This window comes from Primulina huaijiensis, chromosome 1 (assembly GCF_012295235.1).
Source record: "Primulina huaijiensis isolate GDHJ02 chromosome 1, ASM1229523v2, whole genome shotgun sequence".
In the NCBI taxonomy this organism is placed as follows: Eukaryota; Viridiplantae; Streptophyta; class Magnoliopsida; order Lamiales; family Gesneriaceae; genus Primulina; species Primulina huaijiensis.
In genome coordinates, this window is record NC_133306.1 from 2,178,708 (window position 1) to 2,193,893 (window position 15,186).

The window sequence follows — 15,186 nt, forward strand, 5'->3', positions numbered from 1 at the left end:
CAATCAACGATATGTAATTTTTTATTTACGATGTTGTTTGATTATTATTCTCTTTCATGTAAATTGACAATAATTTCTACTGTATGCTTTTACTTTCCTAGTCACCTTTAATTTATTAGACACTTATACTTGATAACATATAAACTACACATTATTATTAAGGGTGAGAAAAATTTCGGTTAAACCGAATTAACCGAACGAACCGAGTCAATTCGGAAATTCAGTTCGGTTATTTCAGAAATTCAGTTTTCAAATAAAAAAAATTCGGTTAATTCGGTTCTGTTACGGTTTTCAAAATTTTGATATCAGCTAACCGAATTAATCGATACAATAAATACTATTATTTAATAAATTTTTATTAATTATCAATTTTAATATATTTTTAAATTTTTAATTTTAAAATCAGCCCTAATTCTAAAGAAAAAATTTGTGATGTATGTGATTTTAAATTATTATGTACTTGTGTAGATTATAGTGTTCAAAAAAATTACATATATAATTAAAATTAAATCACAATTTTTTTTAAAACTAATCGGTTAATTCGGTCACCAACCGAATTAACCGATTTTAATTCGGTTCGATTTTCATCGGTTAATTTTAATTCGGTTCGGTTTCATCGGTTATGGAAATTAATTCGGTCAGTTCGGTTATTGCTAAATATTTCGATTTGGTCCGGTTATGACAAATCAGTTCGGTCGGTAACAGAACCGACCGAATGCTCACTCCTAATTGTTATAACAATCTATCATCATATAAAAAGTACTGATAAATTGATTTAAAAAAATATTGATAAAATGTTGTCATTTATTTGCAATTTATAATAATAATATTTTTGAAAATAAATCATCTTTTTACTGATTCTCATGACACTTATTTTAATATTCATATTAAATCATAAGTATAATTAGCACAATCAAATTACTAATGTCATATTGGTATTACCTCCGAAAAAATAATATATTTAATTTTTTTAATTGTTTAAATATCTTAACGGGAACATTTGTGTACCCTTATCTTGAGGAAAAATTCATTGCATTTATAAAGTTTGAAAGATAAATATAACTTTATAGTATACATTTAATTTGAAAACTGAATTCATTGTATGACAAATACTTCTTGTATTTCTATTTTTTTGTGTAACCCAAAAGAGTTAATATTTTTTCTCATTTATCTTCTCCATCTCATTGAAAAAAGTTATAAAAAAATATTTATTAGGTTGATATATTAATATGTGATATACATAGATATAAGAATTTTGAAATTCAATTTATTCACAATGTTTTTTTCATAACAAAGGCCAACTCAAAATAATAAAAATTAGGATTCATAATTATTTTAAATATGATATAAAAATAATATGTGAAAACTTTTTTTGACATTTTAGTTGCAAAATACATTGATAAATGCATGTAGGTGCACTATTTCATTATGGCAATTATAATTTTATTTAAATATCTTATTTCTCACTCAAGGATTAAAATTTGTTTATTTCTTATTTTGATTATCGAAAAATCCAATATTTCATTTAAATGTTTTTGTTAATAATATTTACATGAGTTTTATTGTATATTTATCCAATTTGAAAGAAATAAATTATAATTCAATATATAATAATATTTGAAAATTGTAGAATGCTTCTAAATTTAAAAATAGAGTAACATGTAAGGGATCAATTCAAACTAAAATTTGATGCAACATGTTTCTTCTAGCTTTACAATCGAATAATATGGGATCGAGCGTTTGTCGCTTTATCAAAAGCTATAGCTGATGATAACTATGCCAGTCAAATCTTTAAATCATACAACAGCTCAAGCGCCTACCCATCGTGGACAATTGTTGTATCAAACAATCTATCTCCTTTAGGAAATTCAAGAATATGTGATTACTCAATTAGTTTAATTGACACGCTCTTTAGTTTGTTGATTTAATAGATATTAAATTCACAATCACTGAGTTTGACAAAATTTTTTGTAGAATAAAATATAATTATAATGAATTACTTGATTGTATATGTAATAAAATTTTGTATATTTCATATATGTTTGATTTATTTCATTTACAAGATAAGGTTGAAATTTTATATGTTATGATATAAGATTTTTTTATACAACTTAACATCGATAAATTCACTAAAAATTTATACATTAATTTCCACTACCATATAATTCTAGTTTCGCTCCAGACTTTTATGTATTCGTTTGTTTGAATTTATTATTCCTCATTTTACCAAGACCCATAATATGTCAAACATGAAAGTGAATATTAATTTAAAGAGATGATAATATTTATATATTGTAATAAACATATTTACCCATCACAATTATGATAAAACTAACTTAAAAATAATAAGTTGACGAACATATTGTCAGGAATCCAAAAATACAACTCAAATGTCAACTTTGACACTCAATTTTGAGTGACTGTCAAAATATCTCAACAACCCACAATTTTTGGACAAAATAATAACATCACAATTTTGAAATAAAAATGATATTTTCCATTTTATATCAAGAATTCATGATTGAAATATTATATATATAGATATTTAATATAAACTCGTGCGAGCTCATTTAGGCTCACCTTTAAATGAGTCAACAAAATTTCAACCCAACTCACTTAAACTGTTTGGCGGTGTAGGCCAAACCGACAGATCCAACCCAAATTGACGGCTCAAATCACAACGATCTTTTACCGTGTTTTATTTAAATAATTTATAAATATAAATCGCAAAAAAAATTCAGTTGCAAAAAATTTTAATTTAAACACATAAATTATGGCAAACTGTCACATGAGGACATGAAAAAAATTAATAAGACACCAAAGAAAATTCACAATTCGATAATGAGTTATTTTTAAACTTTAATTAATTTAATTTACATAATGAAAAGATAAATAAAAAATCTAAATCATTGGATTAAAAATAACATATTATAATGTAGGTAGGAATAAAAAAACCAAATACTAATTTATATAATGAAAAGATATTATTGGAGAAAAATAACATATTATAATGTGGGTAGACATAAAAAATTAAATACTAATAATAACACATATTTAAAATATGAATAAAGATAAAGAAAATACACATTTAAAGTAAGCAATTATTGCAAAACAAGCAATTAATAAAAAGATAAATATAAATTTACATGTAAAGTCACATATTTATAAATATAATAGATAAAGTATATTTAATCAAAATCATTTTTATAATTTTCATTAGCAGAGTGGGCAACTCCATACATGGACTCCACCACGATCCGTTCCTCTCCAAAACTTCCCATCAAACGCAAAACCCTACTCGACCCTAATCCGACGCTACTCCACGCCCATGAAAGCCGGGTCCCGCCGTTCAAGTTCCACCGCATTTGGACCGAACCGGATGAGATCCGGTTCTTGCATGACCTCGTCGACTGCTCTTCCAACAACTTAGCCTTTCCCAGAGACCTCGGGATCTTTTATTCCCGCTTCTCCAACACTATGTCGCTACCTTACACCAAGTCCCAGATTTCCGAGAAGCTCCGCCGGTTCCGGAAGAAGTATCGGGTCATCTCAACCCGGCTGTCTAAAGGTCTCGATCAATCGCAGTTGTCCCTCCACGATCGGGCTCTTTACGACTTGTCCAAGCAGTTATGGCATCCGGATTTTGCCGCCATCTCACCCTTCAACGGATCCAGGGATGTGAGCTTAAATAATAGTAGCATTAACAAGAATGATGACGGGATGGTTAAAAAATCCAATCTTGTTGGCGTTAGAGTCGACTCTTCGCCTAATTTACCGGTCATTTCTCCCAGTATCGATGATCAATATTTTGATGTTAATTTGGGATTGGCGTGTTTCGATGATGAGAATGTGGATGAAGACAAACGTGGAGATGCTTTTCTTTGTAGTGAGAATGGCGAAGAGGTTAAATTAAGCGAGGTGAATGTGAAGTTTGAAGGGGAAGATGCGGCAATGGACAATAATGGAATGCCGCACTGCCGCAAGGTCGGGCTCGGGCATGTCAACTTTGACCGCGAGGATACATTAGGTGAAGTAGTTATGAAGGTGGTGCTGAATGTGTTTGATGAGTGTTGCAATGACTTGAGGACGATGTTTCTTGCTGGTGGGAGTGGCGAAGTGCGGAATATGAGTTATCAGAGTTTACCATCACGCTGGCAGAAGCAAAGGATTGCTGAATTGGATGTGTTGGGACGCCGACTGAGGTTGGTTCTTGAGCATTCTCTTCTAAAGCAATAAATAATAAATAAAAGGTTAAGTTTTGTAGGTGGTTAACTAGTAGATTAGATAGTTTGCAGTGTTGGTTTCTTTACTTGGACGTCTGTACATTTGAGAATGAAATATAAAGAATTATCATTTTCAAAGCTACATTTTGTTTCGGTTTCTCTTTTATGGCAAAGTGTCTTGGATTAAAGCTATATATTATGGAATATTTCTCTTCTTCGTTGCATATTGAAGTTTTGGTCTTGTGGGAATGTATGGGATCCTAAATTTAAATGTGTTATATTGGGAACCAGCTATTCTCACTTCTTAGAAATTAAGAAGGAAATGCCTCGTTCCATCGGCATCACATTCAAACACTAAAAAGCAAGCGGGTCTCCATCTTCTTCATCCCATTGTAATCATATCCATGTCGGCCCTCATTGGAGGATACATCATACAAGTTATGGGTTCGTCCTGTCTGTCATATACATGTGATAATGAAGATATATAATGGTTTTCATATCGATCATTAGAAGGTGGTTGTTTGGTTAATTGAAAGAGTAGCAAACAGAATGAAAACCTGAGACAGTTTGAAGATTACTGTCATGCATCTTTGGCAGTAACAGAGATCGTACATAGAAACGAAAAGACGAATTTTGTAGATCTCCGGTTATCAAATTTATGGTTCAAACCCCATTAGAAGAGCATAATTTTTCCCCACCAAATCATATGATTCTGTGCCAAAAATTTAATTTAGAATACATGGTGCCCGCTCACTCAACTTATATGTTTAGAAAGTGCAATATGTCAATAATGCAATATTATTTCGATTAAACTAAACTCCATTGCACCCATAATATAAAGTCCGAATTACAAATGACAAAACATTAAGATGGTAGCTTCAGATAAGAGAATTCTATAATTTCTGTGAAAAGCCAAAACATTATTATTAGCCCGAAAAAGAGACATCATCCAAGGTAAAACTAAATAGATATCTCTTGTCCAGTATGAAACAACTGTTGGCAAACAATTTGACCCCGAAAGGCCAGTCATCATTAGTAGAAATCACAAGAAGAGCAAGAAACGGCATTGTCGAAGCCTCACAGACAAGTCTTACCGCTGTGATATCCTTTGTGGTTCATTTTTTTGGTATAGCGAGTAAAGGGAGTAAAGGTTCTAGGCTTCACCGGAGCTGAACAAGATTACAACATTTGCCCAGTATAAAAACCATTTGATAATCAAAATGCTCAGTGATCTCGGTGTTATATCCGGATACCTATCTATTACGGGTATACAAGTGTTTCCAGAACCAAATTATCGATTTTAACCGATTTTGTCAGTAACAGCAGAAAGAATCTTCTTGCTCAGAAGTCAAATAACTCTATTGTTCTCGGGTTGCAACATATACATGAAGATGCCACCAGCTACCGAAACATTTAAAGACTCAAATTCTCCGGCCATGGGAATACTCACAAGCAGTTTTACTGGTTCCAGGAAGGCCAGTTCCTTCACTGCTTAACACCAGGCAAAGAGGCAATTCTGCTAAAGAATCTGCCAACCCTTTAGAAAGTTTAAGTTCTGGATTCAGTTTATCACTAATTGAAGGATGGCCAGCCAACATTTTCATTTGAAATTCTTTTCTTACAGCTTTTATGTGTGTCCAGTTACAAGTGACAATTTGAATCTGAAAGCAGGCTCCTCGGGTTGAATGAATCACAACAACCAGGAAGCAGCAACACGCCACCCTGTTGAAATGATAAATTTGTTAAAGGAGGCAAATACAAATTTGAAATGAAGAAACTAGTTAACCCTGCGAATGTGATATATCATCGGAAATGAAACCAACTAGAGCATTAAACTGCGACCACGGCCTCAGGTTCCAAATTTGCAATAACATTAGGCATTTCACTTTTTACCATAACAGAAGCGTGGAATGTTGGCAATTCACTTGTATCGTAACGAGAAATGTTTTTTTCCTCGGGTTACCTTTGGAAAGTTTTTTTAAAAAAAAAAAAAAAAAGAAATTCTGCAGTTTTTCGCAAAGTCCTAACATAACAAACCTTCCCTCATAACGGCCTAAATTACTCTCCTCATCTTGGATAAGCTACGACTTTTAAGCTTATGGAACAAAACTTCATCAAAAGTAATATGATCCTTGAGTGTGCCAATACCAAAATCTGCCTCTTGTATTCATCCAACTTACTCATTGGATATAGCAGGTCCACAAATTCTTTATTAACTGAGAATTTGCATCTCTTGATCAGCTACACATTGTGCCCTTTGTGAATGAATGGAAGTGCTGCTTGACCAACATTTCCTTAAACCTCAAACTAGAGGGAAGTTGACCAACAATACTTCTTAATTTTTATACGAACGCTCCCTTCATGTGCAGTTCAGATACTTTGCCAGTTATTCTTTGTTGGTTAAATATGCGTTCCACTCTTATTGAGTGAACATATATTATCAATATAAACTTGAACGTCGTGCCATGTGGTACTACACCATCTATAATTTTATCGGATTTCCCCAGAAATCTCAACTGCTAAAGACAGCCATAATTTTGAATTTGAGAAATTAGGGGTTTATATTATGAAAGTAGTAAGATTAATTTCAGAAATGATGATTGCCAGGAAAGAAGAGGCGTTGAAATAATTGCCTTCTCCAACTTCTTCAGATTCATTTTAACTTAAAAATTAACAGCTGAATTCAATTATTCAAAGAAATAATAGTTTCCATTAAATAAGAAAGAAACATAAGGATAGGCAACAAGAATATTTTCTAGAGGAGCAACCACCGGATAAACAAATTGGGTTCTAAAAGCTAGATACATGGATCCACCGAGAATGAAGTTTCATTGAAATAACTTTAAACCAATAAAATTTGTAATCAAAAAGGAAAAATGATCATGAAATCTAGCTCAAGTGTTCTCAGATGGCCAAAGAATGCAACCAAACACGGTGAAGAATTAAATGAAAATAGGCTGCTCAAACATTATCCATTACCTACTCTGTTTAGTTCTTCAAAAAGTGGGTCAGGCAAGAAAAAAACAAAAACTTCAAACTCGAAGCATGAAAAACTATTGCAGATTTACATGGCAATTAATTCCTCACCCATCTAAAGGCTGTAGCAGATCTAAGTAGTGTACCAAGGTTGTCAGGGTCATAAAATAAACAGTGATATGAGTTCAGAGACTTTGACAAAGCTTAAGCAAGAACAGAATAGAAATTGTGGATTTCCAAAATATCGCTGCATAAAATAGCAATAAATGTCAGTTCATTTCATCTTCAAACACATAAACACAAAATCAAAGGGCTAAACATTTCTTCCATAATGCAACAAGTAACTTGATGTTTGACTACAATAACCCCTATCTATGACATCAACATCCATCTGAAATATAGAAATAGACAACTATTTTGATCTTCATGAGATATCATGGCTTATGGCATGTTTGGTATGCATGAGAACCTTTCAAACAAGTTTCCTAGCAGCAACCTTACTTTTTGCCTTTTAAGAGGTGATGCACTATCTGGTATTGGCACAAATAGGCGATGATGGAAGAAAATATCACCAAAAGTTGATTCAATTCAAAAAACATATGCCTGTAATCAACATTTAGGGGCTCGAATCAAGAATAATTTAGATGAAATGTTCTTGCTCAAAATTTTCGAATAAATATTAACTTGACTGTGCCAGTTAGTTTGCTCAAAATTTGAGATGACGACGGTACTCAGAAAACATTTACCTGACTCTTAAATCATGGGGAAATAGCTGAGACATATAAACCAACAATTATGAATACAAAAGACGTAAAGATACCTGAATTCCATCAAGAACCAGTATTTGATGTGAAAAAGAAAACCATTTACGGCAATCTTCTTCATGTAGGTTGTCACTGGCAACATGAAATGTTGTAGGAATTCTCACCAAGGCAATGACATGAACAGAATCAGTCGACTGAACAGCAGAGAGTTCACTCATAACCACCGAGTTGACTCGGATTATCTGAATCGAAGGATCATCAATTTCTTCAGGAATATGAGAGTTGAGTACCCACAAACACTCTATTTAGGACTATCCAGCAATGTTTAGTAAAAGCTGTAAATTTCCCTGAAAAAAAAACTTTACATTATGTTTGGCAGTCAATTACCGAATCAACTCATAATTTTACATATTATCAAAAGTATATTATTTTGAGAAATTCAACTTATGATGCATTAAAAAATTATACAGACAAGAAGAGTAACAAATTAAACAAATCTCGGACAACAACGAAAAATGAGCCATCAAACAGTCGTGGAACACAATCCTATCAACCAATGGACAAATCCTGATTAAGTTCAATACATATATTATAGTGATAAAGTTCAAGACTTCAAGATAAGCATCGAATATCACATGCTTCAAGTTTTGACAAAGAGTATTGAAAAACCTCCAATGATAATAATACTGGCATGCATTAGATGGATTGACAGACACTAATACACAAGAAGTGTCTTTAAAGCCAAAATATGGGAACATGTCGGTTTCGCAAGCAAAAAAAAATACGGGTTAGGATGGTCGAAGACAAAACCTTAAAATAACGGTTTCACCTGCGGACAATGGTATGAATGTAGACATCCAAGAATTATATATTTTCTGATATAATATAGCAAGATGTCTTTCTATGGTGATAGGGAACTCCACACTATTCCGATTGATACGTATTTCATTCACATGTTCCAACCTTCAGTCCACGCTTATTCAATGCCCAGCAGGTAATATATCTAAACATCAGTTGAACATATCAATAGGGCACCTTTCAAGGTTTCAAGCTAATTATTGGCAACCAATCTAAAATTATCATATAACATATCAAATATCAATATCACTGCAGACAGCGGTCATTAACTATATAAATCTCTCTCATACCAAATTCACGGCTTAAGAGCTCATTCCAATTCGTACAGTAGTTTGGTGATTCCCATGTGACAACAACAGCAGACCCAATCAATTGAATTCTTACTGCGATGCCAAGGGAAACCATCACAAAAGGCTACTTCGACACTTCTCTCTATATTTATTAATGGAAAAAGGTATGCCAACAAACCTTAAGTGAGTAGTTCCTCACTCGCCTTGATCAAATTTTCAGATATAACGTTTAATCCACCACTACAACCATAAATCTACCTCCCCACTCTTATATTTCACAAAACCAAAAGGTAGCAAAACAAGAACCACAGACAAAACTAAGTGTACTAGTTGCACAACATCATTAGAAAGTGAACACACATTATTTCCAATCTCGCACAAAGACAGAGAAAAGGAAAGGCTGCCAAACACTGACTAATAAGTTTAAACCTTTCAACAAACACATTACGCATCTTTCCAATACAAAATTGGAATCATTTTGTTCCATTAAACAACCAAAAAGCAGAATCCTATATCCATTCACGAATAGCAAGTCCACCATCTTTCCAGAAAAAAAAAATCAACTAAAGCCCAACTAGAAAGACAGGAAGAAAGAGAGAGCTTACGAGAATAGCACCAACAACAAGAACTGAGCCGTGAAAATGGCGATATGAAGAACTCTGTTGAAGCTTGACACACTGTTTCACAAAAGGGTTTGACGAGCTCGTTATATTTTTCACGTTTGGAGGGAAAGGTAGTTTCTTTTCAGATGCATTTTCACCGTAAATACGGTGATTAGCTTTTGGGCCATGAAGAATTTCCTGGGTTCTATTCAATGGGTTCTTTCAATGGATAAAAAGATGAAGACTTGGTTAAAAAATCTGGAAAATTCATCAGTGAGTAAGGGGTTACCAATATCAAGAAAAAATCTGGAAAATTCATCAGTGAGTAAGGGGTTACCAATATCAAGAATTTGTTTGGGCAACGCATTGCTGAACAATCTTAATTATTCTCCGTCATATGACCGTATGAGGCAAAAGTTTATTATCTGCTACTGTTCTGTTTGTAGTATATTAATGTTCAAATTTAAGGTGAATCAAATCTTTCGTAGTTTACATAAGAATTCCTTGTCCCGTCATATCAATGATAAAATTGATTTTTGTCCAAAAATATTTAAATGAATGAGCCAAGGATTCATATTTAAAGTTTAAAAATATTATATTATATTTTTCTTTCAACTTATCAATCTCCTAGAAATGATAATGAGAGAGGTTCGGCTTTAACCCAGGCCATTTGGGACGAACCTAAATCCGATCAAACGGTCGGGATTGAACTTGGTCAAACAATTCTAACATAGGTTCAGAGTAGTCAAACAAATATATTGAATAATATTAAATAATTTATTTATTTTGTTTTACAGAAGTGTTAAAATTGAAGGAGGCTGCAATCTGCATTACTTGAGCAAGAAAAATAAATTAACTGATAAAAAGGATCGAAGCCAGTAAATATTACTAGAAGCTCTCGTCTATCTTCAGATAGAAACACTCTCTAAATAAGAAAAATAAATAAATATATGGCTCGAAAGAAAATTGAGATAAGGTGATACAAAACCCGATTGTCTAATCGTTGAGTCTCGATACGAACCACGTAAATTTTTGGTGTATTATTTAGTTATTGTTAATTTCTTTTTTGATATCATGATGTTGATATAGTTATGAATTGGTTCATGTTATTCTCGTTGTATATTTATTTGAGTAATTTTTTATAAGATAAGATCNATGAATAATATAAAAATAGTTAATAGTTTTAGCGACCAAGATCTCCGTTGTACTAGTTTGTCACGAAAAGAAAAATCTAATCTCCTCCCATCTCTTTCGCTCTCCTCTCCCTCCCTCCGCTACTTCCGTTTCCTTGTCTCCTTTTTCCATTCAATTCTTTTTAGCGCAAAACACGGGCTAGGAGATCGAGTGAGAGCACAAGTGGAAATGACTAGTAGTGGATATGGCGACGCGAGCCAGAAAATCGACTACGTTTTCAAGGTGGTGCTGATCGGTGATTCCGCGGTGGGCAAGTCTCAAATACTGTCGCGTTTTGCGCGAAATGAGTTCAGTTTGGATTCTAAGGCTACGATCGGTGTCGAATTTCAGACGCGAACTCTCGTTATCCAGCATAAATCTGTTAAAGCTCAGATCTGGGACACAGCTGGCCAGGAAAGGTAAAACTTTGTATATCTACCGAATGCCTGTGTTTGTCGAATGAAAATTATTACTCTTACGTTGATTGTTTGCATGTGCGTTATACAGGATGTAACTGATCTTGGCTGGATTCATTTTGTATCCTGATGTTTCTTTTTTTGTTGATTTTGGAAGTTGAAGGATTGATCCAGTTCTTTCATTGTGGTGAAATAGAAACCTTCTATGTTGGATTATATATATCGTGTACTTCATAGAGATTTGTGTTACAGCTATATTTGGCTCGTCGGAGCTCTTGTTCACTGTACTCTGTATGACTGCGGGATATAATAACGTTTTTTGTTTAACTTTTTGTAATCTGAATTTAGCAACTAACAGGTGTGGTGGTAAATTTTAATCAAAACATCATTCAAAGAGTAGTTATTTTCAATGAAAACTGCCGCCTCTAGAAATAAAACCAAAACAAACATCACATATTCCAAGAAAAAACTTTCTAGAAATGGTCAAAAACAAGTCCAGTAATAGCATATGATTCTTCCATCTGAATGAGAGAGAATAACTATTTCTACTTTTAATTTAAAAAAGGTATTAACCCGCTATTATTAGATCTAGTAGTTAAAAAGTATATAGTTTGTGTGCTATAAATTTTATAAACATTATGCTACATATTGAGCGATAGCATATGCTGCACATGTTCGATATCATACATCTTTGTATTTATTGCAGTTTTACAGTATCAATGGAACGATAAACGATGATAGAATAATGAGTATCAGTTATGTGCAAGTTTCTTAATGAAATCATTATATGTCAGTTTACATTTTATTTTCGAGTATTATGAATACTGCTCGTATGTAACAAAATCTGGCTCAATCGCTTTTGTATGTCTAGTCAATTCTAAGCAACCTATTAGTTCGGCTTTGTGAATTTACTTGGAATTGATTTCTTTCCGTGTTGTAGGCTGGAATGTGTATCCTTCAGCTAAATGTTTTTAAACGTTACTGTACCTCCATTGATTTACTGGTATTAAAGCATAACTTGTTTGAATAATTAACAAGCATTTCCAATACCTTTCTTTTGGTTAACCTTTTGGAAGCCATCAGTTGTTGCATTCCTCCTCGTGAACATGTGTGCAAATTATATGACCCATTGTTATACCCATTAGTAGGTTCATGCCTTGATGGCCAAAGTTTCCTATGTGTGGCATCTTGCAACTTTTTTACATCATCCACTGAGGTGGTAATGGATACTCAAATACGTACTTCTTTCATCATCTTCATTTGTATTGTGAATTTCATGGCGAATGCCAAAAGCACGTAGACTTCTAGATCAAATAGTTGAGAGATTTTTGTAGTGCCACTATGAGCATAAGAGCTTCTTTGATGTTGGCTCTGACATAACTAAATTGCTGGTTATTGGATTAAATTATCTTGGAGTTTGCAGCAATGCCATAATGGAGAATATACGCCCAATGAATGGTCTATTAACTCTAGCCATCATTTTTGGCCCTTTTTTGAGAAAACTTGGGTTGCGTTCAGTTAATACAAATAAGTAGTTAAAGCCCTCATGCCAAAGCTCTAAGTTTGCTTTTGTATAGAATCTATTTCTCCGGTGCCAAAGCTCTAGGTATCCTCGTGTATTGTATTCTGTTTCAAGTGGTGGTACCCAAACTTTTAGAATCATCTTCTTAGATCACTATTATTAAAATCGTCTGCAAGAAAAATGAATTGAATCAGCGAGAACTTTACTGTGGCGCCTAATTATCTTTTGTTGATTATTGTGAACAGATATCGAGCAGTCACAAGTGCATATTACAGAGGTGCCATGGGGGCTATGTTGGTGTATGACATAACGAAAAGACAGACCTTTGACCACATACCACGTTGGCTAGAAGAGTTGCGTGCTCATGCTGACAAGAATATCGTGATAATTCTGATCGGAAACAAAACCGATCTTGAAGACCAGCGAGCCGTGCCGATGGAGGATGCCAAGGAGTTTGCTCAGAAGGAAGAACTATTCTTCTTGGAAACATCAGCACTTGGAGCAACAAACGTGGAGGAAGCATTCGTGACTGTGTTAAGCGAGATATTTAACATCGTGAATAAGAAAAATCTTGTTGCTGGTGATGATCAAGCTAGTGACAATCCTACTTCTTTGGCTGGGAAAAAGATTATTATCCCTGGACCTGCGCAGGTAGTCCCGGAAAAGAACAGGATGTGCTGTAGATCATCTTGATTTATTTGCAGCTAGTTTTGGATCATGGTTCTTTTTACTCTAGGCTCTCGGTTGTAATTTTTGAACATTTGGTGGTATATTCAGATTTGTATTTCTTACATTTTAATGGTACATGGTTGTGATATTGATGTCGAGAAAAAGAGAAGTGAACTGTCATTGTTGCTATGCATTCTGTTTCCCCTTTCTGTTAGTTGAATTTCTAATGGTTCTTGTGATCTGTAATGTTATCGTCTTGGTCTCCATTCTTTGTTTGAGGTTAATGTCCCAAAACTACACCTAATCGTGGAACAGTAGTAGAATATCCGTGGAAATTTTTGAGAATGTCGTAAAATAAAATATTGGTCAAATATGTTTTCTTGCTCATAGAGATGATGTGACTTGGTGAAGATGCGGTCAAACCGTCTCCCAATTAAAAAAAGCCTTCCTATTTGCATTATGCCGATATTAAGTTCATTTTTATTTTTCTAATTTAATAATATATATTAGTTTTAGCGATTACTCAAAAATTCCTATAAACAAACAAAAATTTGATTTCAGTTCCTATGTCAGAAAAAATGTGTTTGAACTTTTATGGATCATGTATCTTTTATTGGATGAAAATTGATACAAAACATTAAAATATGATGTTAATATATAATATTTGAATACCAATTATTTCAGTTTTGATACAAATATATGATTTTTTTAATAGGTTACATTTATAATAAAATTTTAAATTTATTTTTATGTATTACAGTTTTTATCTTAAAAATGATTGTTGCCGTTGTTAAATAGGATGAAATATATAACAATGAAAATGCTTAATTCAGGATCAGTTAGCAAGGAAAATGTAACTTTATAATCATAATATTTGTAGGATCGAGTGTGTTGTTTTACCAAAAGTTATAGTTAGTGGTAATAGTGCAACTCAAATTTTTTAAACCGCATAGTTGCCCAAATATCATGGTTTGATCGATCTACCCAGCAGGGACAATTATTGCATATCAACAATCTCTCTCCCAATAATTGCATTCATTACAATTAAAGATAATCGAACTCGTGATATTGGCTCTGATATCAATTGTTAAAATCTAATATTTACCACTAAGCCAAAAACTATAGCTGTTAGCCATTGATCAACTTTATTTACTTATACTTATGACATTGTATAGTACATCTACTTGAATATTAATGGGTCGGGCTGTTTGATAGATCTTGGATGTAAAAAGTATCGTTAAATATTATTGTGTAAAGATATTGTTGAGTTAAATCTTGAATTTTTTCCCCACTTTTAAGTTTTATTGAAAGTGTAGAATCACCTATCAAGATTTAAAAAATTAAATTGCCATTTTTCATTTTTTAAAAACGTCTATTTTGGGAGTTTGGGCTGTTTGTCTCGTTGGTAAAGCTCACCTTTCCCTTTGTAATAGGTCCCAAGATCGAGACCTCCCCTACCCCTAGAATAGGAAATAAAAAAAACAGAAACGTCTATTTTGATGGGTCCGGATGGAAACATATACGATACAATGTTATTAGAAAAGAGAAAAAAACATTGTTGTTGTAACATAGATTAACTCATTTTTGCTGTCGGATACCTACATTTGTCACATATCGTAATAATTAATATTTAAATATAATATATTAATATCAAATTTTTAATGTTTTGTATCGATTTTCATTGGAAAAAAAC

At 33.0% G+C, this 15,186-nt stretch overlaps 2 protein-coding genes and 1 pseudogene across 2 annotated transcripts; 2 read left to right on the plus strand and 1 right to left on the minus strand.

The window, feature by feature from the left end:
• The first annotated feature begins 3,234 nt into the window (after nucleotides 1–3,234).
• On the plus strand, nucleotides 3,235–4,406 carry LOC140981018 (probable transcription factor At5g28040). The gene has a single exon (XM_073447265.1). It carries the CDS (start codon nucleotides 3,241–3,243, stop codon nucleotides 4,234–4,236), a length of 996 nt encoding a protein of 331 aa, XP_073303366.1. The 5' UTR covers nucleotides 3,235–3,240; the 3' UTR covers nucleotides 4,237–4,406.
• Nucleotides 4,407–5,162: 756 nt separating this feature from the next.
• Nucleotides 5,163–10,080, minus strand: LOC140966212 (uncharacterized; annotated as a pseudogene).
• An 829-nt stretch (nucleotides 10,081–10,909) lies between these two features.
• LOC140975896 (ras-related protein Rab11D) lies at nucleotides 10,910–13,707 on the plus strand. The gene is made up of 2 exons (XM_073439827.1): nucleotides 10,910–11,305; nucleotides 13,070–13,707. Exons 1-2 carry the CDS (start codon nucleotides 11,076–11,078, stop codon nucleotides 13,515–13,517), a joined length of 678 nt encoding a protein of 225 aa, XP_073295928.1. The 5' UTR covers nucleotides 10,910–11,075; the 3' UTR covers nucleotides 13,518–13,707.
• Nucleotides 13,708–15,186: the final 1,479 nt, after the last annotated feature.